The sequence below is a fragment of the Antennarius striatus genome, chromosome 5 (assembly GCF_040054535.1).
Source record: "Antennarius striatus isolate MH-2024 chromosome 5, ASM4005453v1, whole genome shotgun sequence".
In the NCBI taxonomy this organism is placed as follows: Eukaryota; Metazoa; Chordata; class Actinopteri; order Lophiiformes; family Antennariidae; genus Antennarius; species Antennarius striatus.
Genome location: NC_090780.1, coordinates 8,124,584 through 8,148,165, shown reverse-complemented (window position 1 = coordinate 8,148,165; position 23,582 = coordinate 8,124,584). Strand labels below are relative to the sequence as shown.

At 39.5% G+C, this 23,582-nt stretch overlaps 1 protein-coding gene across 3 annotated transcripts in view; it reads left to right on the top strand.

Annotated features, from left to right (window-relative positions):
* col2a1b (collagen, type II, alpha 1b) overlaps nucleotides 1-23,582 on the top strand; it is a 48,672-nt gene that overhangs the window by 20,130 nt on the left and 4,960 nt on the right. For all 3 annotated transcript variants that reach the window (XM_068316451.1, XM_068316448.1, XM_068316449.1), the window contains 27 exons: nucleotides 1,612-1,710; nucleotides 2,002-2,046; nucleotides 2,349-2,447; nucleotides 2,686-2,739; nucleotides 3,035-3,142; nucleotides 3,519-3,572; nucleotides 5,361-5,459; nucleotides 6,728-6,781; nucleotides 8,625-8,723; nucleotides 9,019-9,072; nucleotides 9,424-9,477; nucleotides 9,835-9,888; nucleotides 10,069-10,122; nucleotides 10,883-10,927; nucleotides 11,007-11,105; nucleotides 15,562-15,669; nucleotides 15,792-15,845; nucleotides 16,049-16,102; nucleotides 16,523-16,576; nucleotides 16,999-17,052; nucleotides 19,099-19,206; nucleotides 19,578-19,631; nucleotides 19,770-19,823; nucleotides 20,479-20,640; nucleotides 22,163-22,270; nucleotides 23,166-23,273; nucleotides 23,453-23,506. In XM_068316451.1, coding sequence (XP_068172552.1) covers nucleotides 1,612-1,710; nucleotides 2,002-2,046; nucleotides 2,349-2,447; nucleotides 2,686-2,739; nucleotides 3,035-3,142; nucleotides 3,519-3,572; nucleotides 5,361-5,459; nucleotides 6,728-6,781; nucleotides 8,625-8,723; nucleotides 9,019-9,072; nucleotides 9,424-9,477; nucleotides 9,835-9,888; nucleotides 10,069-10,122; nucleotides 10,883-10,927; nucleotides 11,007-11,105; nucleotides 15,562-15,669; nucleotides 15,792-15,845; nucleotides 16,049-16,102; nucleotides 16,523-16,576; nucleotides 16,999-17,052; nucleotides 19,099-19,206; nucleotides 19,578-19,631; nucleotides 19,770-19,823; nucleotides 20,479-20,640; nucleotides 22,163-22,270; nucleotides 23,166-23,273; nucleotides 23,453-23,506 — 2,043 coding nt within the window. The remainder of the gene's footprint in view (nucleotides 1-1,611; nucleotides 1,711-2,001; nucleotides 2,047-2,348; nucleotides 2,448-2,685; nucleotides 2,740-3,034; nucleotides 3,143-3,518; nucleotides 3,573-5,360; nucleotides 5,460-6,727; nucleotides 6,782-8,624; nucleotides 8,724-9,018; nucleotides 9,073-9,423; nucleotides 9,478-9,834; nucleotides 9,889-10,068; nucleotides 10,123-10,882; nucleotides 10,928-11,006; nucleotides 11,106-15,561; nucleotides 15,670-15,791; nucleotides 15,846-16,048; nucleotides 16,103-16,522; nucleotides 16,577-16,998; nucleotides 17,053-19,098; nucleotides 19,207-19,577; nucleotides 19,632-19,769; nucleotides 19,824-20,478; nucleotides 20,641-22,162; nucleotides 22,271-23,165; nucleotides 23,274-23,452; nucleotides 23,507-23,582) is intronic.

Genomic DNA, 23,582 nt, shown 5'->3' with positions numbered 1-23,582 from the left:
CTGGGTACTTACTGTGGGAGGTACTCCGGAAGTATTGGGTGAGGGGGCCTCTCCTTAGGGCCATCCAGTCTCGGTATTCCCATAGTAAGAGCTGCGTTCGGGTTCTTGGCAGTAAGTCGGACTTGTTCCGAGTGGCTGTTCACCAGGGATGCACTTTATCACCAATTTTGTTTGTGATTTTCATGGATAGGATATTGAGGCGTAGTCGTGGTGAGGAGGGTTTTCAGTTTGTTGGGCAGGATTGCATCGCTGCTTTTTGCAGATGATGTGGTTCTATTTGTGTCATCGGCCTGTGACCTACAGCGCTCACTGGCCCGGTTTGCAGCCAAGTGTGAAGCGGCAGGGATGAGAATCAGCACCTTTAAATCTGAGGACATGGTCCTTAGCAGGAAGCCTTCTCCGAGTGGGGGATAAGGTCCTTCCTCAAGTGAATGAGTTTAAATATCTCGGGGTCCTGTTCACGAGTGAGGGAACAATGGAGCGGGAGATTGGACAGAGAATTGGGTCAGTTGGAGCAGTAATGCAGTCGCTTTATGCTCCCTCTTTGTGGCAACAAAGCTCCCTCTTTGTTGCCACAAAGAGGGAGCTAAGCCAAGAGGCAAAGGTCTCCATCTACCGTTCAATCTTCGTTCCCACCCTCACCTATGGTCATGAGCGATGGGTCATGACCGAAAGAACGAGATTGCGGATACAAGCAGCGGAAATGGGCTTTCTCAGGCGGATAGCTGGTGTCTACCTTAGAGATAAGCTGAGAAACACTGCTGTTCGCGAGGGGCTCAGAGTAGAGTCGCTGCTCCTTTGCATCGTAAGGAGTCAGCTGAGGAGGTTTGGGCATCTGGCGCGGGTGCCTCCGATATGCCTCCCTAGGGAGGTGTTCCTGGCATATCCAGCTAGGAGGAGACCTCAGGGCAGACCCAGGACCAGGTGGAGGGATTGTATTTCAACGCTTGCCTGGGAACGCCTTGGGATCCCCCAGTCAGAGCTGGTAGATGTGGCCGGGGAAAGGGAAGTTTGGGGCTCCCTGTTGAAGATGCTGCCCCAGCGAACCGACTCCGAACAAGTTGTGGAAAATGGATGGATGAATGGATCTTTGCTCCCTGATCGCCTACATCCTGTGTAATTGCCCTGTGAAAGCTAACTTAGATGAAACTGTGTTTTTTGTGTGTAGCTGAGTGTAACTGTTATTTAACATATGGGATTCGTGCACAATGAACCACTTCTTCCTTCTGTCAGTCATTTGTTGCTTCATCCAGATTTAGTGTTAGACTCCATTCATTTGTCAGAGATAAGTTAATTTCTGTTGTACTTCACTTATATTTCAGATTGTGGATGTTAGGGTTAGACTGCATTAGATTATAAAATAAAACTACAAGCATTTTGTGTTACGGACTAACTTTCACAGCTAATGGTGCTAAGGACTAAAGTTTCTATTTTTAGATGCACTTTTTTAAGTTAAAAATGCCCACTGTATTTCTTTTTTGTGTTTGTGAACATACTGAGTATTACTCATTCATAATTAATTATCTATTCTTTGTTTATGATAGTATTTGCTAAAAAGTTAGTAGATTCTTTTTCAGTTCACCTGTCTTCTCCAACCTGTGTTTTTAACAGGGAGAAGCTGGTCCCACTGGTGCTCGTGGACCTGAGGGGGCTCAGGGGCCCCGAGGAGAATCTGGCACTCCCGGATCACCTGGACCTTCTGGTGCCTCTGTGAGTAAAATTGTTAAGAAGACCATTTTATAGTGAAACATGGCAGTGTATATGAACTGATGATGTGACGTACAGTACTCTAAAGGACTGCAGTGATTTTGTTTTCAACAACAGGTTTTAATATAACCAATATCACTGACTTTAAGTATTTTCTGTAAAATATACTTTTAATGGCCCTCAGAGAAGTGAGATACGGGTTTTCAGTGATGAATACAGTTTGAGATCAATCATTCAAGAAGACCCAATCAGAACCATCATTATTGCTGTGCTCTCACTTTGTGTCCGCTGCAGGGAAACCCTGGTACTGATGGCATCCCTGGAGCAAAAGGGTCATCTGTAAGTATTAACTGTCATGGTGTCCATATTTTATTACCATTTTTCTACTTTGCTTTAATGTAAACTTTACTCCACGTTTGGTTGCAGAGCTGTTCTAGCAAACAGTTTGTGCTGGATCTCAAAATTATAACTGATTAAATATGAGAACCTGAACATGGTGAACTCAAACACCCATTGAGCTCTTTGATGCAGCTTGAAAGCTTATGATGAGATGGTGTCCTTAAAGGAAATTGATGTAACCTAGTGAAACAGCATCAATTCAAATGATGACCATCGGACTGACTGCCCTTCCCTCTCTGTAGGGTGGTCCTGGGATTGCTGGTGCTCCTGGTTTCCCTGGACCTCGCGGTCCTCCTGGTCCTCAGGGAGCAACTGGACCTCTTGGGCCCAAAGGAACATCTGTATGTGCACTCTGTATAAAGCCTTAATAACCGTTCCGTTCCATTTAATAACGTAGTAGAGAAAAAATAAACTGCTATTTACATTGTCTCTCTCGCTGTCTTTCTCCCTGTCTTTCTCCCTCTGTCTTTCTGTCTCTGGTGTTTTCTCTCTCGCCCTCTTTCTCTCTCTCTTTCTCTGTTTTTCTCTTTGTTTGTTTCATCTGTCTGTCTGTCTGTCTTGCTTTCATTTAATGTTCAGGGAGACCCAGGTATTGCAGGCTTCAAGGGAGAGACTGGACCCAAAGGAGAAATTGTGAGTGCATTATTTCCATTCATTTGTCCCTGCATCTCTTTCTGTACAGCCACTCATCTACCATTGACGGTTAAAAAAAAACCCCCACAGTTAATTAGTTTTATAATAAAATATGAAGTAAGTTTGAAGCCAATGAATTGCAACTTCAGTATAAATGATCTGAAAGGATCCCATATATTTGAGGATTTCTAATGCAGGATGAGAAGTCATGATCATGTTATTCTTTTATGGTTTGGTATGGTAGTCATTTTCGGCTCCTGTAATAATATGGTCCTGTTATGGATGTGATCTCCAGGGACCACATGGTCTTCAGGGACTTCCTGGCCCACAAGGAGAAGAAGGAAAGAGAGGACCCCGGGGGGAGCCTGGTGCTGCTGGACCACTTGGACCTCCAGGAGAGAGAGTGAGTCACATCTGACTTCTTAAGAAAATGTTCCACAACAAGATTTTCCTCCTGCGTTTCACAAAAACAAAATGTGGTCAAATATATTTCTTTCAGATCTCTTTAATGCCCACTATTAACGACAACTAATTCACACATAAATGTTGCGACTGCTGAACTAGTGATGATCATGTTTTTATGTCTGTTACACATTTGTATGCAACATCAGAGTAAAACTGGTTTTACTTTTCAAATTTTAATCAAATGAAATTTTAATCAGCTTGTACTTTTATTTGACACCACCAGGGGCCTGTTTACTGAGCAGAATGTGATTCCAGTGTTTAGATGTGGTCGTTATAGTCACAACATTGACTTTGCTCTCATTTTTCTTCTTTAGGGAGCCCCTGGTAACAGAGGATTCCCAGGTCAAGATGGTCTGGCTGGTCCTAAGGCGAGTATCGCAGTCAATAATTATTACAGCTCTTATTGAACGACTTTGGTCTCACTAATAATGACAATAATCAATATACTACCAGCTCCAACGGAGAAATTCAGGCCGCGAACCTGGCTCGGTACTGATTGGTCTGTGGATCAATCAGTACCGGGCCATACAGAAAGAATACAGAAATACATTATTTCCATTTTATTTATTATCTGATTCTTTTTAACTTTTTAATTTTTTTGTACTATTATGATCCCCTGAGGGAAATTAAGACGGCACACTCTAGTATTTTTTGTCAATCAAACACATGCTTATATATGTTTATATTAGTGTGTACAGGCCACTCCAATACACATAAATACACGTACAGGGTGCCTGTACACATGCAGAGGGAGGTAGAGTGGCGGGCAGCTCCTTCTTGATGCGCCACAAATGAGCAACTTGTAAAGGGGATGGCGCCTTGCTCAAGAGCGCCTCAGCAGTGCTCTGGGAGTGAGCTGACAACTCCCACTGTCAATTCACACTCCGGGTGTATTTGAGTGGAAGCAGGAATCAAACTGCCGATTTTGGAACATTGGACGACCCGCCCTACCGCCTGCTCTACCACTGAGCCACTGCCGCCCCAGTTCTGAACAATGTTTTTTTTTGCAAAGTTACCGGCTTCACTCCTCCTCATTTATCTATGAGTCACTCTTTACGCTTATCAAGATGCTTGCCTCTGTCGCATGACTATCTTCTTAAAAGGACCGCTCCGGACGCTAACACAGAATACATTACCGCTAAATTGAAAATGTCAAGCTAGCTTTTACAAACAAAAAAAAAACATCTTTGAAAGGTTTCTTTGCGCAGGGTAAAGGGGCCATTGAGGAGACAGAAAAAGGACCTACGATTTCAAAGTAAAAGAAAGCTGTAAAATACCATTTTTTATGGTGGTTGCATAATTTTATTTAGTTGTTTTTATCCGCCACGCCTTAAAGGCCGGTCCATGAAGATATTGTCTTAGATTAAACCGGTTGAGGACCACTGGTCTAGAGCCCAAATGATCACACATTATACATCAGTTTTTTTTAGTTCCCTTTAAGTGTAACATGAGTCCCATAATACAGAGCAAGTTCCATATAACTAGAATATCTGTGGACATAACCATAGGCTGCATTTGAGTTACAGATTTATCTAATGATTAGGAATTAATAAAAGACACAAACCATTAGTCACACACTAAACAGATAATGCAAGGAGATAATTTTGGGAACTGATTTCACTCATTGTTTTTCTTTTTTAGTCAGTCATGTTCATCTCTGAAGAATCATTATTCTTCTCATTAAGTCGTAATAAATCTTAAATGAAATAAAGAGGACATGGTAAGATGAGACATGAAATAATCACAGAGCCTCGTCTTACTGAGCTCACATCCACAGCTTTACTGACGCGTTGATGAAGAACATGATATGCTTCCAGTGAAGAACAAACTCTTAAGGCATTCATGTGACCGGCTTCACTGTTCCTGTAACTCTGGTATGTGACCTTAAGATGGCAGCAGAGTTCATGAGCCCATGATCCACTGGTGACCTACATGTCCTCCATCAGTAAAGCCAGCATGTCATTTACCATTATCTCCCCTGAACAGTTTCATTTGTCATCAAATGAACTTGTCACTATTGAATCTTCTCGTCTCCAGCAGGTCGATGAAACTCTTTCAAACTGTGAAAAGGGAAACTTATTGCCTATGGGGTTTGAGAATTGAATTAGTGATTTACAGAGTGACCAACTCTAATTATGTTCTATCTCCTAACACAGGGAGCCCCTGGTGAGCGTGGAATTGCCGGTGCCAGCGGTCCCAAAGGTGCCAACGGTGACCCTGGCCGCCCTGGAGAGTCTGGTCTGCCTGGTGCCAGAGTAAGAGATTTTCTTTGAATGTTAATGACTTGCAGAAATGTGATGTAAAAAATTAGAAATAAGTAAGTAATAACTATAAATGGCATGTATTTACCTAGGTACGAAGGTCATATGATTCCACCCTGGAACTAAAAATTCAGTTATATTTAACTACTTAATATTTGATTGAGGATCTTTATAGCTCCCAGTCGTTGTATTTTAATTCACATCCACCTAAAACATTGCTGTTAAAGACTAAATTAAGAAAATAACTTAATCTGCTTCTTGATTGTGTGTTAATTCTTAGATAATAAAAGTGTTTTCACAGGGTTAACTTAATTAGCTTCCAGTTGATTAGTTTGTACCACTTCTATGAAGTGATGAGACTCTGAAGAGTTACACAGATTTGAATCATCACATGTTCTGAGTTTTGGGCTCTCGTCCCATTTGATAGTCACAGCCATGGACCATAAGTCTCAAGCAATGATATGAAGCGAGCTTCATTTGATTTGTTACGAGCTCTTTTTACTCGTGTGTTTTAATTTGAAGTCTTCAGCAGTTGTTGATGCTGCTTCAAGTCACAGTTTATCAGATTTAGGGGCTGGTCACATGACACCAGAAAACCCTCACCAACAGAACAATTATTTATGATGAAGCTCTCCTGACATGCACTGTTTCATTCTGAAGGTACAAGTTAACTTTTAAACCCAAGTGAATTGCTTTAATTACAAAATTATAGCACTGTGACTTAATTAACCCATTTATGCACACACCCTCACGTCCTACATTTCAAAGGTGTTTTTGAAGTGTTCTCCATTATCACTGCCATAGAGCAACTCCTTCTGGAGGCTCAAATTGGCTTCTTACAGCTCTTGTTCACATACTGGAATACTCCTCCAATATTGTAAATGTAAACACACTTGATGCGAAATATACTAAAGGTGCTGCAATCCCAGGTGAGGTTACCCAGAGACTTGACAAAATGACAGCCACTGTGCTTACACGTTGTGTGCCACCTCTCGTCAGGGAAGGTGCGAACCTTTCTGTGTGAAGTCAGAGGAATGATCTCTCAATTCATAGTGATTTCTCTGGAAAGCAATAGTCGTATCCGAGTGTTCTCACATTTATTTTAGTCACTGGCACATTAAACACTTCCTTTTTTTTTCTAACACTGGGCTATTCAGAGGTGTAAATTGTCTGTCACAGTCCCCATATGTTGCCACCTTTCTTAATCACACATATGGATGTCTGATGACTCATCTGGATTTTGTCTTTGTATTCTTTCACAGGGCCTGACTGGACGCCCTGGCGATGCAGGTCCTCAAGGCAAAGTTGGGCCATCTGTATGTGAAATTTATTTCTTATTGTTTATTTCTTATTATTTTGTTCACTGTGTAAATGCATGATTGTAATTATACACCCTGTATCCTCATTCAACGTGAGCAGCTGTATGCTGTTTTTTTTAAAATATGAAACATACTGGGCAGGGCTTTGAACCAGAATTTTTTTGTCAAATGGTTGGTTCCGAACAGAAACAGAATTATAACATTTTCTGGTTTTTACGTTCCACCCATGAACTGACGTTCGTGAACTGGTTAGAAAAAACTATATAGTTACCGATCCGGTTAATAACTTTCCTTTTAAATATAAATAGGTAGGTAGCTTTAAGACTTTTAAATTGAAAATTAAATAAATTAGTTTACATGCTGTAGATTTGTCCTGACAGTAAACAGAACGGCACTGATCCAGTTACTGAACAGAGGATGGAGAATCAGAGGGAGACAGAGAGGTTGTGGCAGCTGATGATGCAGCAGAGGTTGTGTATGTCAGAGCTCACCAGGGAGCGAACACGTGAAGCTCTGAACGAAGCATCTTGTGATCGATCGTGAACAGAAAGAAAACACAGATAAATGTCTGGAGCGTCGGAGGAAGTTCACCGGAGGAGATTAATTACTACAAAACACTGGCTGTACGGGTATACGGTGTACTGAAAACGACTGGCAGCCAGTGAGTTAATGTCTAAATCAAACATTTTTTAAAGATTGACAGACTGCAGTGTTTACCTGTTATGAATATAATTGAGATTTGGAGACTGCCTTTTTCCTGACTGCTGGTGATATGACTCAACTTCGCTCCACTCTCATTGAGTGAATGACAAGGGAAACATGAGGTCAGATATTTTTTTCAAGAACGAAAAAAAATGGTATTACCATTACTATTATTACTATTATTTTCTGTTCCGATTCTGTTCCGGAACATTAAAAAATATGAAGTTTTTGGTTTTGGTTTTGTTCCTGGCAAAATACCAAAAGTTTCCAGTTTTCGTTTTCGCTCCATGAACCGGTTCAAAGCGCTGATGCTGGGGGATTTATAATTCTAAATGTGCTCTCGTCACATAATGATTCATGAGTAGGTTTCATCAAATAGGATTGCAGGAGGTTTATCCATCTGCACTGGTGTTTGTGTTTCAAACAGGCTCTACATGTCTGGGTTTTTCCTGTTATTCACACTATTGCTATTTTCTCAAATTCACTTGGGATTGAATTTATCGAAAGACTGCTATTGTTAAGGACATCTCTTAATCCATTGAGTTCAGTCGAATCCATTAATTAAATGTCAGGTCCAAAATCTGTACATCAGGTGCTCTGCTTCATTTAATCAACTCTTCTTTTGGCAAATGTTAAACACTTTGACATAAAATGCATCATTGCACTGTGAAAAGGGTTTTGTTATCTGTGTTTGATGGTCACGGACATTTTTTTAGGAATATGTTTCAATGACTGATTAAGCAGTTGTTTCAGTTGTTTTGAATGAGTGGCTGAAGGATTGACACGTGATCAGACTGATGATCGTGGATTATTTATTTTCCTGAAAATAGGATTTTATTTGTGCAGGAGCTAAGAAAAGACAAAAAAAAGTCAACAAGCTGACTAATTCTTGCATATCCTTGGACGTTTCTCTTCTCGACCAAAATCCAAACCTCAAGACTACGTTTTGACCTCTTCTATGTTCTCCATTCATTTCAGTTTGATTAAGCATTTTCCATTCCAGTTAAAAGTTTTGTCCCTCTATCAGACCCATGTTTTTATAACTGCTGGTCATGTTTGAAAAATCACCACATGACCGCTTATACTGTGTATTGATGAGATCATTAATGTTGACTCTTCTTCATCTTCATTTGACCAGGGAGCCCCTGGTGAGGATGGTCGTCCAGGCCCCCCCGGCCCACAGGGAGCCCGTGGACAGCCTGGTGTCATGGGATTCCCAGGACCAAAAGGAGCAACTGTGAGCATTTTTTTCTACAAAATTTAGCATGAATGGGCTGACCTGTTTTGATATAATATAGAGCTTAATCAAAAGTGTATAAGTTGATTTAAACAGCTTTGGATAACCATGGCCTGGATAATTAAGAATCTACACACAGCTTCATCAAAGAATTCTTGTTTTGTCATCTTTTCTTTGTTTTATTTGTATTTTCTATAAAGGGGGTGAAATGAGCTCTCATAGCCAGGACAGATTGAAGAAGAAGGACACAGAACAGGGTCTAACTGCTGCGTTCTGTTTGTTTCCTTGTTGTTAGGGTGAACACGGAAAGTCTGGTGAGAAAGGACTGGGTGGAGCTCCTGGTCTGAGAGTGAGTTATTTCATCTTGTCTGCCTTTTTAACAATATTTCTCGCCTCATCCAGGTGAATCTTACATTCTCTTACATTTGAAAATACAATAGTCACGTAGTTTTTATTTTCTGACATTTAAAGTTCTCTACTTAACTGCAAAGATCTCCTCAATGTGTTAAGTCGGGACTTAACACATTGTTGGTTTTTATTTTAGCTTTCAACATGAGCACAAAGCTCAGTTATAATTAACAGTTGTTGATCCACATTGTAACATCACCTTTGTCTCAACTGTTCATGGTTATCTATTCGTCTGTCTCACTCCTATTTGTCTTCCCATCTCCTACTCCCCCCGCTCCCTTTTTCTCCTCAGGGTTTGCCTGGCAAAGATGGAGAAACTGGAGCCGCTGGACCCCCTGGCCCTGCCGTATGTACCCTTATCTTTCCAATCCCACCACCTGTAGCTTCACCACGATAACATATTCCTCTTTTTTCTGTTGCTTAAAAGCAAACTCCAGTATCTCAATCCCCCAGATTACCAAGCAGATAGCTTTACCTTCAAGATCAGAAAAAAAAATTCCTTTACACAAATGTCAGGACATTTTTGTTGGCCCAGATGACTGCAGCTTGTTTCCTTGTGCCACAATGCAATGCACTTATGTTGTTCTATGAGACATACAGTATATACTGTAAGTGGCAAGTTTCACAAAAGCTTCCAACATTTTAAAAGTCAATGACATGGTTTCTAATAGAATGGAATTGTAATGATAAAATGTCTGTTTAGGGTCCTGCTGGAGAAAGAGGAGAGCAAGGACAGCCTGGTCCTTCAGGTTTCCAGGTGAGTCCATCCCTTCAAAACTTTACTTTAAAATGTATGTTTCAGTTTCTGTATAAACGCAGCCATTCCACGAATTTGAGATCTAATGTACACGGATAGATTGTGGATTTTATATTTCATTACTGATGCGTTGCTTTTTTCCTGAAATCTTTTTATTCATTTATTTATTGATTTATTCAGGGTCTTCCAGGACCTCCTGGCCCCCCTGGAGAGGGAGGCAAGCCTGGAGATCAGGTGTGTGTTCCCCTCTTTTATGAAATATAATTTCATAAAAGAAGTCACAGAAACTAGTAGGAATAACTTTGAGAGAAAAATATCCTGAAAAAATGTTTTCTTGATAACTTCACAATAGTCATAGTCATAATCAACTTTATTGTCAAATGTACCATACAGTATATACACGACATACAGCACAGATGAAATTACAGTTCTCTCAGACCCGCAGGCAATAAAAAAACACGAAAGAACCGCCCTAGTGGGTTAGAGAGGAGCCGCTGCGTGTGCACGCGCCGCCATCCTGTCCTATCTCAAATAGGTTTGTTGCGGTGAAATCCAACAGAACCCAACAGAACCCAGATAGGCAAGATACAGCTGCTCCTGTATTTGCACCATTAACAGCATTATTATTTTTCATTGTAATGTTATCCTGGCATTGCGGTTACCCTTTTTTGAAGGTTGAACAGAAGTAAATAGATTATTTTTTGCTCCACCATCTCAAAATGTCAAAGATTTCAATTAAGATATGTTATCCAAACGTGAACAATGATCTGTGTTCCTGCCGTGCTTTGAATTTATGAAAACGTGTGGTGCTAAAATAATCATTCAGCTCATTTCTGTCTTGGCTGTTATTACCCAGGTATGGGTTCCATTTAATAAATGTTTCTGTCCTTTTTATATCTGTAAATATAGAATAGTCTAAAGGCTGCTCCTGTAACTTGATTGAAACTACCAGTGAGATGCTACTTGTATTTTACGCCTTGTGTTCTCTGTTCAGGGGGTTCCTGGAGAGGGAGGAGCTGCTGGAGCCACTGGACCCAGAGTAAGTGTTCTGTGTTCGCTTTCTCAGTTTGACTGACTGACTGTCAAAAATGTCACTGATGGCTCTTGTGTCTCTATAGGGAGAGCGTGGTTTCCCAGGAGAGAGAGGAGCTGCTGGTACTCAAGGTCTGCAGGGACCACGAGGTCTGCCGGGAACACCTGGAACTGATGGACCCAAGGTTATTCCAACATTCCTGATTATTATCTCACCACTGACAAAAATTCTTCTATCCCTTGAGTATGTCAATAGAAATTTTGTCCATTTGGCCAAAATTTTTGTCTGGATCTGTCCAATATATTCTTTTTGTCAGTGCATTTTGATTAGAAACTCTCTACATGACAAGTGTGGAATGTATTTTTTTTCTAATATATCAATAGAACACTGAAAAAAAAATCCGTCTTGAAATCATATATGACAGAAATGTTAACCCTCAAAAAAGACAATAGTGTTTTTCTGCTGTGTCAGCCTAAGTCTCTTAAATAAGTTCAACCCTGCTCAAAATTACCAAATATCTTTTTGAAATTTTTAACCTTTTAAATAGCAGTTATGTTACCTATGGAGGGACTTTTTAAAACTTGTATATGACAAAGATTAAGCAAAGTAATGACTTTAATGCAAAAGATTTCTAGTTTACTACCTTTATAAGTCATTTGAGGAGAAAAAATATCTCATAAAGTCACATGAACAATTTTTTTTGAAACATCAGAATCCTTGAAAGTATGATCGTACAATCTGTTAGGGTTTCATTTTTCCGCTTAAATCAACCAATAGTATTTGCATTATGTAGTTTTTGACAGTTTAGGTTAACTTAACTTAAGTTGATCGAGAAATTTAACCCAAAAAAGAAGGGATGCACTCATAGACACACACACACACACACACACACACACACACACACACACACACACACACACACACACACACACACACACACACACACACAGACACACACAGTCATCCATCGTTATTCACCAAATATTTATTTTACTATTTACGGTCATTTAAACATTCATGATCCCTCCCCATATTGATATTAAACCACCTTATATCTGTATTACCTTTTCCCACACTGGTATAGACTGTCTAAAACACTTTTGTATTAAAGAAAAGTTACAGGAGAAACCCTCAGTTGGAACGCAGTGCTCACACAGATGCTGTCAACCAATAGCATGCGTGTACACATGTCACATGACTACCTGCTAAAAATCCGCAATGCAGTGAAGCCTCGCATCTTGAAGCGTGAATAAGTGAGGGATTACTGTATACACATGTGTGTGTGGGGTGTGTGTGTGTGTGTGTGTAAAATCAGCACATTAATATGGTTATAAACTTTAACAATTTGTGACAAACTTAAATAATTACCCTATCCCCTATCCCCCCCAAATGTAGCGTCATTTCCTGTGAATTACTAACAAGCCGTCTTTTTGCAGGACTCAAGAAAACTTTAAAATTGGACTTGTCACAACAACCAGTTGACAAATGTGAACAGCAGTTACTGTATTGTTTGAAAGGCTCATATGTCTAAAATATTGAGAAACCACTGGCCTAGAGGTGAGGGCACCAACCATGACCTGAAAATACTCTGTTCTGAGTCCTGTGTTGAATATCTATCACCCCTCTATAAACACAAAGCATTATTTATACTTTAAAGGAATAGAAAGAGTAATTTTCTTTTCTGAAATTTTAAATGAAGAAAAGAAATAAATACATATTTGAACATATATGGACATATATGCCTCATGTTACAAACAGTTGTATCTTACATTAACATACATGCAGTCAAACTCTACAGACATTTACATGTAAATACTGTACAAATACAAAAAAAATACTTGTAATATTTTGAAGAAAATTTTTTAAACTTTTTATTTTAGTACACATACTTTGTAAAGAGAAGACCTTCAAGCAAAATAGCTCACCTCCCATTACAGAAAACTGTATAAATTAAGGATTTCATTTTTAACATTATATGAATTTATTTAGCACATTCCATTACTAAATTTAAGAAATTCCTACAATGTAAGCATTTGACAGAGAACCCTACACCTCTAAACAACCGGTACCTTAGCGTATTTCAAATCAGTCCACAGTAGACAGTCACTGGCTTATCAGCCATCAACAAAATCAACTGCTTTCTGAATGCAGGAAGAGCTCAGAGCAGCTTCACTTGATACTTTTGGTTTGTTATCTGTTCAGATTTTAATCCCACTTCATAGATTTTCCTTCGCTTGAGGTCAGACAGGACTGGGTAGAGAGGATGGGGATTAGTGAGCTCAGAGTGAGATGGTGATGCAGGAGTGAAGAGCAGACAATTTGTGGAAGGTAAAGCTCAATCTGAGCTGGATGCCAGAGGATTTCTGTTATATCACCCCCTTCAGTAAATACACAGTTTGAATGTATTTGCAGCCGAAGTCGAAGTTGTTTGAGCCCCTTGCTTACAGCTTAATGACTGCAGATATGCAGCAGCTGTGCTGTTGGAGGCTACATCCGAAAGCGTTGCTGATAAGCCGCACAGCTTTTGACCAAGATTGGCCTGCTGGAGCCACTTACAGAAACAAAGTCTCCCTCCATTTGTGTTGTGTTGATGTGTGGAATAGAAAGCTTCGATGAATCTTCTAATCAAAATACAGGATTACGTTTGGCCCGTATTCTGAAGAAGCAAATTGAACCTAAAATCTGTACTGCACTATTTGGGTTGACAAAGTCGGTCAGAAATTTTTAATCCAGTAAATGAACAACCTGTCAGGGAAAGGATATCAAAACGATGGGTCCCAAAGTGTTACTGAGTTGCAGTCCTCGGTGTGTTTTAAAAATGATCTGAAGCAAAGCAACACAATCTTCATTAAGATCCTGAACTGTGAATAAAATGATGTTTAGATACGTGTACCTGCTTCTGGCACAGTGTTCAGTGGTAATGAAACTAGCGGAAATTCCATGATAAAACAATAATATCAGACTTTATACCAAACATATGAAAACAAATGTATTGGTATTATAAACCAACTACACCCAACGTAGTCAAAAATCAACATGGTGACGTAACGACTTTGTTTTGGCAAATCACAGATTGCGCTGGGTGGGCATTGGGAAGCCGTAGATGAATGTCAGCAGGCTAACTGGAGAAAGAAAGATAACTAATAGTGAGATTGAGAATGGAGCTAACGTTAAAGGAAAAGGCACCTGTCAAAAGAGCAGGTGGAAAAGAAATTTTAGAGAAGTGATAGTTCTGTTAGCTGACTACATGAACACAACTGTATGTAGTTACTTAAAGATCGTTTTCGTCAGATGCCCGAGGAACATTTTGGATACTACATCGATTGTCCCATTCCAAACGGAAACCATAGCTGGACAGTTTGTGTCGTTCCTGCTGTTTGGACTTTCTGCTCAAAAACATGAAAATTGTTGGAACAGTTATGACACTCTAAAATTATGTTAACTGGGAAGTCCATGTATAGTTACCGATGGGCAGATGAAGCCCCATGAAGCATTGAAGCTTTTCATCCCAATTGGTTCACTGCGGTACAAAGCTTCGTGAGGCTTCATGTGCTCTAGTACGACATCTACTGGGTGCTAAAATATCAGTCAGCATTTTGAAGTGTGTGGTATTTTGCAGAAAGTAATAATTTGGACATGATGAAAATGAAAATACAGTAAACGTGTACGGTGAGGGGAGGGTGGTTGGGGTATGGACCGTGATTGTGCTTTTGTAACGTTGAGGTATAGCCAGTGATTACCCTTAAGTCATATCATTGGATTTTATTTAAAAACAACATTTTTGTCCACTGTGGCAGGTCTAAGATGATTTTTTTGGGATAATATTTCCCCTGCTTTACAAAACACCGGCCTTATATCGCTGTCAAAACTCGCAGCACAAACTGAACCACTACCTGAATCAGGCCATTTCCACACGTAGCCGCCCAAGTGCGTTGATCAACACGTTTATAAGCAGAACAACTCTGAGAACGGGACCGGGACGTGTGGAAATTCACGCCGTTCCTGTTGGAGGACGACCTCCATCACAGAGTTTCCCCACCAGCAGGCAGAGCATCCTGGTCTGACCCAGAACTGGTGTTGGCGAGGAACGTGAATGAATGATAAATGAATGAATGAATGAATAAATAAATATATAAACTTTATGACAGACGAACAAATAACTGTTAAGCATATTTATCAACGCGTCTTTGATGTGTAGCTGTTATACGTCAGAAAATAGCCGGTTTTAACTCCGTCCATTCTGTGTGTGCATGTAGACACACACACACTAATGTCACAGCGGTCTTCATCGCATGGAGACAGCCCCGGATAGAAAAGTTTCGGTTACACTGTAACCGAAAAAACAACTTCACTTTGTCCAGCGTTTTTGTCCGTGATATCTGTGTTGTCGTGTGAACGAAAGGTGTAACCGCAACAAAAAGCCTCGCTGCCTGATGCCTTACGCCATATTGTTCACGTAATTCCTCCTGGCAGATGCGCCGTGATTGGTTAGGCGCGTGATTGACAGGTAATGGATGGAGTTAAAAACCGTGACAGCGTGAGGTTTTCAAGTGAGCTTATTCAAATATATATAGGTGGGGAGATACCTTTTCGTTTGCTGTCTCTGCATAAAATATTGATTAATTCCTGCTCCATGACAGGGAGCCATTGGACCTGCTGGTTCTGGTGGAGCTCAAGGACCCCCAGGCCTGCAGGGAATGCCAGGAGAAAGAGGGTCTGCTGGCATTCCAGGTCCCAAAGGAGACAGAGTAAGTCCCAATCACAGCAAAGTGATTCATTCCTGTTTATTTTAAATGCAAGGTTGTGTACACTTTATTGTAAGTTTTTGTACCTCAGCAACATCAGCTAACTTTGTTTTTTATCGTGGTAGGGTGACATTGGAGAGAAAGGACCTGAGGGTGCTTCTGGAAAAGATGGTGCTCGCGTGAGTGACTGTCATTCATTTTATTATTCATGAGCAGAAGTTTTCAGTGTTGAAAACGGCAGATTCATGTCATTGAATTCCAAATGTTCAATGCATGAAGTCTTTTATTCAAATCTTCTGTCATTACAAACATTTTTCTTTTTGGCAGTTGTTAATTCAAGCTTTTCTGCACCTTAACACTTGTTTGCTGTAAACTGCCGTAGGGTCTCACTGGTCCCATTGGTCCTCCTGGTCCCGCTGGTCCCAATGGTGACAAGGTGAGTTTTTTTAATCAATTATATCCATTATTTATCTCATCTTATTATTGGCACCTTCAGTTAATTCTGAAATATTGACTTTGTAGACACTTTCATGGAATTGAATTAAAAATGACTTGTGGCCTGACTTCTTGGTTGTTGTTTAGATTTTTATTTTGTTTGTTCGTTTGTTCATTTGTACATAGTTTTGAAAACATATTCAGCTTTTCTTGTCTTCACATGCAACAGATGCCATTATTCTTCGTTTAAGTATATATATATATATATATATATATATATATATATATATATATATATATATATATATATATATATATATATATATATATATATATATATATATATATATATATATATATATGTATGTATGTATGTATGTATGTATATATATGCGTTCCTGATGGGTCTGTTTTCTTACAGGGTGAATCTGGTCCTGCTGGTCCTTCTGGAGCTGCTGGTACTCGTGGTGCTCCTGTAAGAATCACAGTTTCTCTACTATCATCCACACAAAGAAAATGATAAATATTATTTATTAATATGGTACAGTTACAGTCTTATAGTAAATTGTAATTAACATCCAGTTATGTTGAAGTAAGATTTTTAGAAGAATGTATTTATATTTGCTGAGAGCCAGTTAATTGATAACAAGATTACTGCAGTCGCTTAATCTTGTTCCGGTGGGTCCTGTTGGGTTTCTCTGTTTGTTAAAGTGCTTTGAAATGTCTGCTGATATGATTAAGCACTGTACAATTAAATATTGATTGATTGATGTTGAAGATTATCAGGATTTTTGCCATTCATGTTCAGTCCAGATTTTAGAGGCTCATCCAGTTTTTAGGACTTCTTCCTTCTTTTCAGTCACTTTTGTTGTCTTTCTTTCTTCCTTCCTCTCTCAGGGGGACAGGGGTGAGACTGGACCTCCTGGGCCTGCTGGATTTGCTGGACCCCCTGTGAGTAACACTAAAAGTATATGGGTTTTATTCAATGCAATGATGAACTTCCAGTATTGGGAATAAAATAAATATATATATATAATGTGAATGATTCGGTTAAGGTTATCTAAGATATTCATATATTTAAATCTCATTAGTATAAATGAATGAGATTTAAATTTATATGTGTGTGTGTATGTATATATATATATATATATATATATATATATATATATATATATATATATATATATATATATATATATATATATATATATTATAGGTGTGCGTGAGTGTGTGTGTGTGTGTGTGTGTGACATTTAAATATATTAATAACTTAGATAAACTTAAGCTAATCATCCTAATAATAACCAAATTGATTATTGATTGTACAAACTTTATATTGCAATCATGTAAAAGCATGAGGATATTACATATCTTAGGCCTCTAAAAACACTTTTAAACAATTATATCTGTGTCTTTTCACCTCAGTGTATTATCACATTATTATTATTATTTTTATTATTATTATTATTATTATTACTATTATTATTATTATTAGTAGTAGTAGTAGTGAGGAAAAACAAATTGTGAAAGACGAGAAAAAATGTTTTTAAGTCTAATTGTTTGACGGTAACTAGCACCTGGTGCTATTTACTTACACAAGTGGCATTTAAACAATAATAGTAAATGATAAAATGTAATGTGAATGTTCCACCAGCAGACAAAAGAGTGAAGAGAGAGCTGTTGTTTGTCTGCATCTATGTAATGTTTGCTAACATCGACCATCTGCACAAAACACACCAAGAACAGTCTCAGCTTACACTGGGCATGAGTCTGTTTATTTACAGTTGTATAAGAGGGAGATTATGTCAGCTGCTGTTTAAATTGTCTTTATTTATATGTTCGCACCAGGGCTTTGAACCAGAGTTTTTTGGCAATCAGTTCTTTCCGAACAGACACAGTATTATAACGTTTTCAGTTTTACATTCCACCCAAGAATTGATGTTCCTGAACCTGTTAGAACAAAAAAATAAAGTTCTCGAACTGGTTAATAACGTTCCATGTAAATATAAATAGGTAGGTAGCTTTAGGCAATTCATTTTTGCAATTAAAGCAATTAGTTTACATACTGTAGATCTGTCCCTGCAGTAAATAGTACAACAGCAAGTAAAGAGGATGGAGAATCAGGATGGAGAATCAGAGGGGGACGGAGAAGTTGCGGCAGCTTATGATGCAACTAAGTCTGCGTGTGTCAGAGTGTCAGAGGTCGAAGTCCGATAAATGTCCGGAGCGCCAGAGGAGGAAGTCCACCGGGGGAGATTAATTACTACATAGCACTGGCAGTATGGGGACACACTGCAATGAAAATGACTGGCAGTCAATGAGTTAATGTCTAAATCAAACTTTTTTTTTAAGATTGACAGACTGCAGTGTTTATCTGTTATGAATATTGGGAGACTGTTTTTCCTTGACTGATGTGCATCAACTTCTCTCCGCTGTCATCACGCGTTAAGTGATAACAGGAAGGGAAACATGAGGTCAGATATTTTTTTCAAGAACGAAAACAAAACGGTATTAACCGGTTTAGAATTATTTTCTGTTCCGATTCTGTTCTGAAACATTAAAACATGTAAAGTTTTTGGTTTCGTTTTCTTTCGTGGCAAAATACCAAAAGTTTCCTGTTTCCGTTTTTGTCCATGAACCCCTTCAAAAGCCCTGGTTTGTACCTGAGACTGAAGCCTTTTCTTTACCAATCTGCTGTGTAGATAGGTAAAGAAAAGGGTTCCTGATGTTTTCATATTCATCTTTCATATTATTAGCTACTTTGGTGTAATAGTATTTTTGCTTGGCGTTCTCTCTGCCTAGTACATTTTTTTGTTACAGATTGAGTAGTTCTTTCTTAAAACTTGACCGTTACATGAGAAATCAGTGAAATTGTACTCTGAATTTATCAAATTAAAATAAATATGTATGGATTCAAGACATACAGTATCCTTCATTTTTTCTAATGTAAGCATCTTTTTTTATATTCACTCACTCAGTTGTTTCTGTTCACTTCAGGGTGCTGATGGTCAGCCAGGAATCAAGGGAGAGCAAGGAGAAGGTGGACAGAAAGGTGATGCTGGTGCCCCTGGACCCCAAGGACCATCTGGTGCCCCCGGGCCAGCAGTGAGTTTTACTCCACGCTTTTTATATCATTACTAACTAAACAGCACATTTCCTGTATTTGCATACGCCCTACATGATGATGGTTTTCTTTTTTTAAGTTTCATTGTCAGCCAAGCGGAGTTTACACAACAGCAAGATAAACACTGATTGAGAGACTTTTTATGAGAAAAGAATAATGTTATATTTGCATAAGTCATCTTACATTCCAACAATTGTGAGTTAATCAGAATGAAAACTGGTCACAGATTGTGTCACACCAGGCAGAATAGAAAAAAAAAATCCCACAACCTGTCTAAACTAATTTAAAAATGTTGCATGTCAGGTCTAATGTAAACGTCAGACAGTAATGTACAACTTGTGTCCCAATCCAGGGCCCCACAGGTGTTTCTGGACCTAAAGGTGCCCGCGGTGCTCAGGGACCATCCGTAAGTCCAATTTTGAAATAATTATAATTCAGATGTGGTTATATTCTTATCTTACAGAAGCACAATTAGTTTTATTTTGTTTGTTTGCTTGTTTGTTTTTTTGATTATTTTTGATTATTTTTACTCTTTCTGTGTCAGGGCGCCACTGGTTTCCCTGGTGCTGCTGGCCGTGTTGGACCCCCTGGTCCCAATGTAGGTTCACAATGACTTTATTCTTTGTGCAAGTTCAGAACTACACAATGCATAATAGATGTAGGGCACTGATGCTTTTAGGGTTATGATTAGTTGTACTTATGAAACTCTTATTTTTAAAAGGTTGCCATATTTTGCTGTAATTTGTAGAAGTTACAAAACAAAATATAACCTTCATAAAATACTGTATGGGTATACCAAATATGAAATGTTGTGGGAAAGAAGAACAATGGGCAGAACCAGGTGCAGCACAACAGATAGAGCAATGGTCTCTACAAAACACTGGACTTATTGTTGCTGCCTCCTAATACTTTTTTAATTTTCCTTCCCTCAAACATTTCATGTTTTTTAACACACCACCAGACCAGAGTGTCTGAGTTCTGGTAGTTTGTTTAGAATATTTATTTGACTAAATAGCTACCGGAGGATGATTCTATGAATCTGTTAATATGTGTGTTTAAATATGGACTCCTGGGGAACAAGGTATATACATGTTTATGTTTATGATATTGCTGAGTATATAATATTTATTCTTGTGTGTGTGTGTGTGTGTGTGTGTGTGTGTGTGTGTGTGTGTGTGTGTGTGTGTGTGTGTGTGTGTGTGTGTGTGTGTGTGTGTGTGTGTGTGTGTGTGTGTGTGTATGTACACTTACAGGGTAATCCTGGACCTGCTGGTCCTGCCGGTGCTCCGGGTAAAGATGGACCAAAGGGTGTGAGAGGAGACGGTGGCCCCCCAGGCAGACAGGGTGATGCTGGACTCCGTGGAGCTGCTGGGGCTTCTGGAGAGAAGGGAGATGCTGGAGAGGATGGTCCTCCGGTGAGTCTGCAACTCTTTACCCATACTCCTCTATAAAACACTCCCAAACACAAATCTGGGCTTTTGTTTAATGTGTCACTTACTGACCTTGTGACACTTGAAATACCACGCTAATCCCTTTAGCACCAACATATTCTCTTCTCTCAAGCCTCCAAAATTCTGTGAATGTCATCAGGAGCACAGTTGTTCAAATATCAAGAGAAAATAATATTAAATTGCTTTGTTTTCTCAACTTTTACATTACTCTGTCAATTCGAAGAGCCAATTTCATCAGTAATGGAAGCCACTGAGCCCACTCTCCATTAAAACACTGAGCTGTCAGTGTCCATCACTGACTGTAGAAACCTGTGATGGCGCATGGCTGCTCGGTGACTGATGAGAGGACCCAGGCTCTTATTTTGCCTGCCTTCAGCTGTTCACACACACACACACACCCCCATCACACATGATGTCAAATCCATGTCGAGATAATAACACACCACAGATGATTGCATGCTCTGACATGAGCATAACAACCCATTCCACCAGAGATTACATGTATCAAATCTTAAACACACATCAACACATCAGCGTCTCAGTCAGCTGATCGCTGTGCCCCAGCTGCCACACAGTCAGGTGTTTATCGGGACACAGGTCCAGCGAGCCCTGGCTGTTGCATGTCAGGTCTAGATGGCGGGTGAACTAGACCATAGAGGTGATGAGAAATTGATGTTGTTCTGTGTAACACAAATTGGTTGTTATAAAAGTCCCATGTAGAACAAAGAACTGAGAAAAGAATTTCTAGAAAAGAAGCAAAACAGGGGATGTCAAACATGACCCCACGGACTGTTTTTCAGCTTCGAAATGAAAAGTTGCAATACATTCACGACACAAAACCATTTGAATTTTTTTTTTTTCATATACTGGAAGAATTTTCAGCATAAAAAACAGATCTCCTCTCACTCTCTGCATCTGTCACAAACTACTTGCTTCTGGCTTTGACTGTTGCACACAGGGGTACTGCATTTGACACAACAGTCAGCGGGTCATGGGGCCGCTGAAGTCGGCCCCCGGGTGGAGAGCTGGCTGACACCAGGTGTGGTGATTGGAAAGTTCCAGCAGTAGTGAATAATGGACAACAGGTGTCTGAGTGGGACAGGAAAAGTGGCTGAAAAGTAAAGTTTCATACAAAAATTCATTAAAACTATTTGGGCATCATATGTGACACCACTCGTGGAAGAGTGGGGTAGTGATAATAAAACTTTAATTTCTTGAAAATAATTCATTACATTTTAAAAACGAAAGTGGCCTCATGTCACAGACACATTTTATGAGGAATACCTAGAAAATGACTATATTACAAGCTTTTATTTTGAAGCTGCTGAAGAAAAACAACCAATGGAGTTATGTCTGACCCCACATGTTGATCTAAGGGTTAAAAACACATTTGGATGTGGAATAAACACAAACTCAAGCACTGATTCTGGGTCAGTTGAAAATAGAAGCTAAAGGATGATCTTTTCCATCTCTTCCTTCCTCCCAGGGTCCTCCTGGTCCTTCAGGCCCTCAGGGTTTGGGTGGTCAACGTGGGATTGTCGGTCTGCCTGGACAGCGTGGTGAGAGGGGCTTCCCTGGTCTGCCTGGACCCTCTGTAAGTAACATGCTTTTTCATATCATCTGACAATTTAATGTAATGTACTATGATATAGTCCAATAATCATGTTTATTTTTATCATCAATAAAGATGTGTACAACAAATTCAATACAAATATACACTAGTAACAACAATTATCAGTCAATATAATATTGACCACACATCCTGTATTCATCTAACTCTGCTTCCCATACTAATTTAAAGGTGTCAGCCTGCCACAATATCAGTATTGTCACACTCATTTTCTATTTGTTTAAATCTCCTTGTTCCACCTGGTTTTCCATCCTTCCTTTAAATCCACTGATTGTTGTGTAACCTCTCCTGTTTAATGGAGGTAGATTTGTGCCGTTGTTTTACACCTGGGGTTGATGCCTTTTGATTCCATGTTGGTCTCAACATCTTATTAGCTTCCACCATTCACATCAACTCCATCCGCTGATCAGTTGTGTAAAGCAGTGACGAAATTTCCAATTTATTCTGAATAATATTTCTGAAGAAAAAATAAAAGAGTAGAGAAACAGGAAGGGGTGGGGTCAAGTAAGCACTTGTGAGTCTTTGTGTATGTGTGTGGTTGGGGATAATTAAGACGTTAAGAAATCTTTCAGGAATTAAATTTCTAATTTTTTTATTAATTCATTCATGCCAACATATTTCCAAGCAATTTCACTGAAGCATTTTCTCACTTCTCATGTGTTGGTCTTGCCGCTGAACAATCTGGTGTAAATACACAAGACATTATCATTCTGATGTTTCGTACACGTCAGGTGGTGTAACTCATCCTGATCACTGGGATATTCAAATCAATTCAAAACTACAGAACAGTGAATGAATATAACTCTGGTGAATGACATGATCAGGTTCAGCTCTGACACCTATTCTTGCTTCTCCTCAGGGTGAGCCTGGAAAGCAGGGTAGTCCTGGTGGCAGTGGAGACCGTGGACCCCCCGGACCTGTTGGACCACCTGGACTCACTGGACCTGCAGGAGAGCCTGGCAGAGAGGTGTGTGTGCGTGTGTGTGTGCATGTATCACATTCACATACCCGAGGTGGTATAATTGTTGTTCACACACCTTTGCATTTTGTTTTTGTGCTGTTTTTGCTGCAGAATGGCTCATTATGCAACTACTCACTATTGAATTGGAAGTTATTAATACTTCATGTTGTTCTGTCACGTGACAGGGAAACCCTGGATCCGATGGACCTCCTGGTAGAGATGGTTCTACAGGAATCAAGGTGACCTAAACAGATACAATACGTAGCAAAGTTAACGGTAGTGATCCAGTCAAAGACATCAATCACACATCCATTT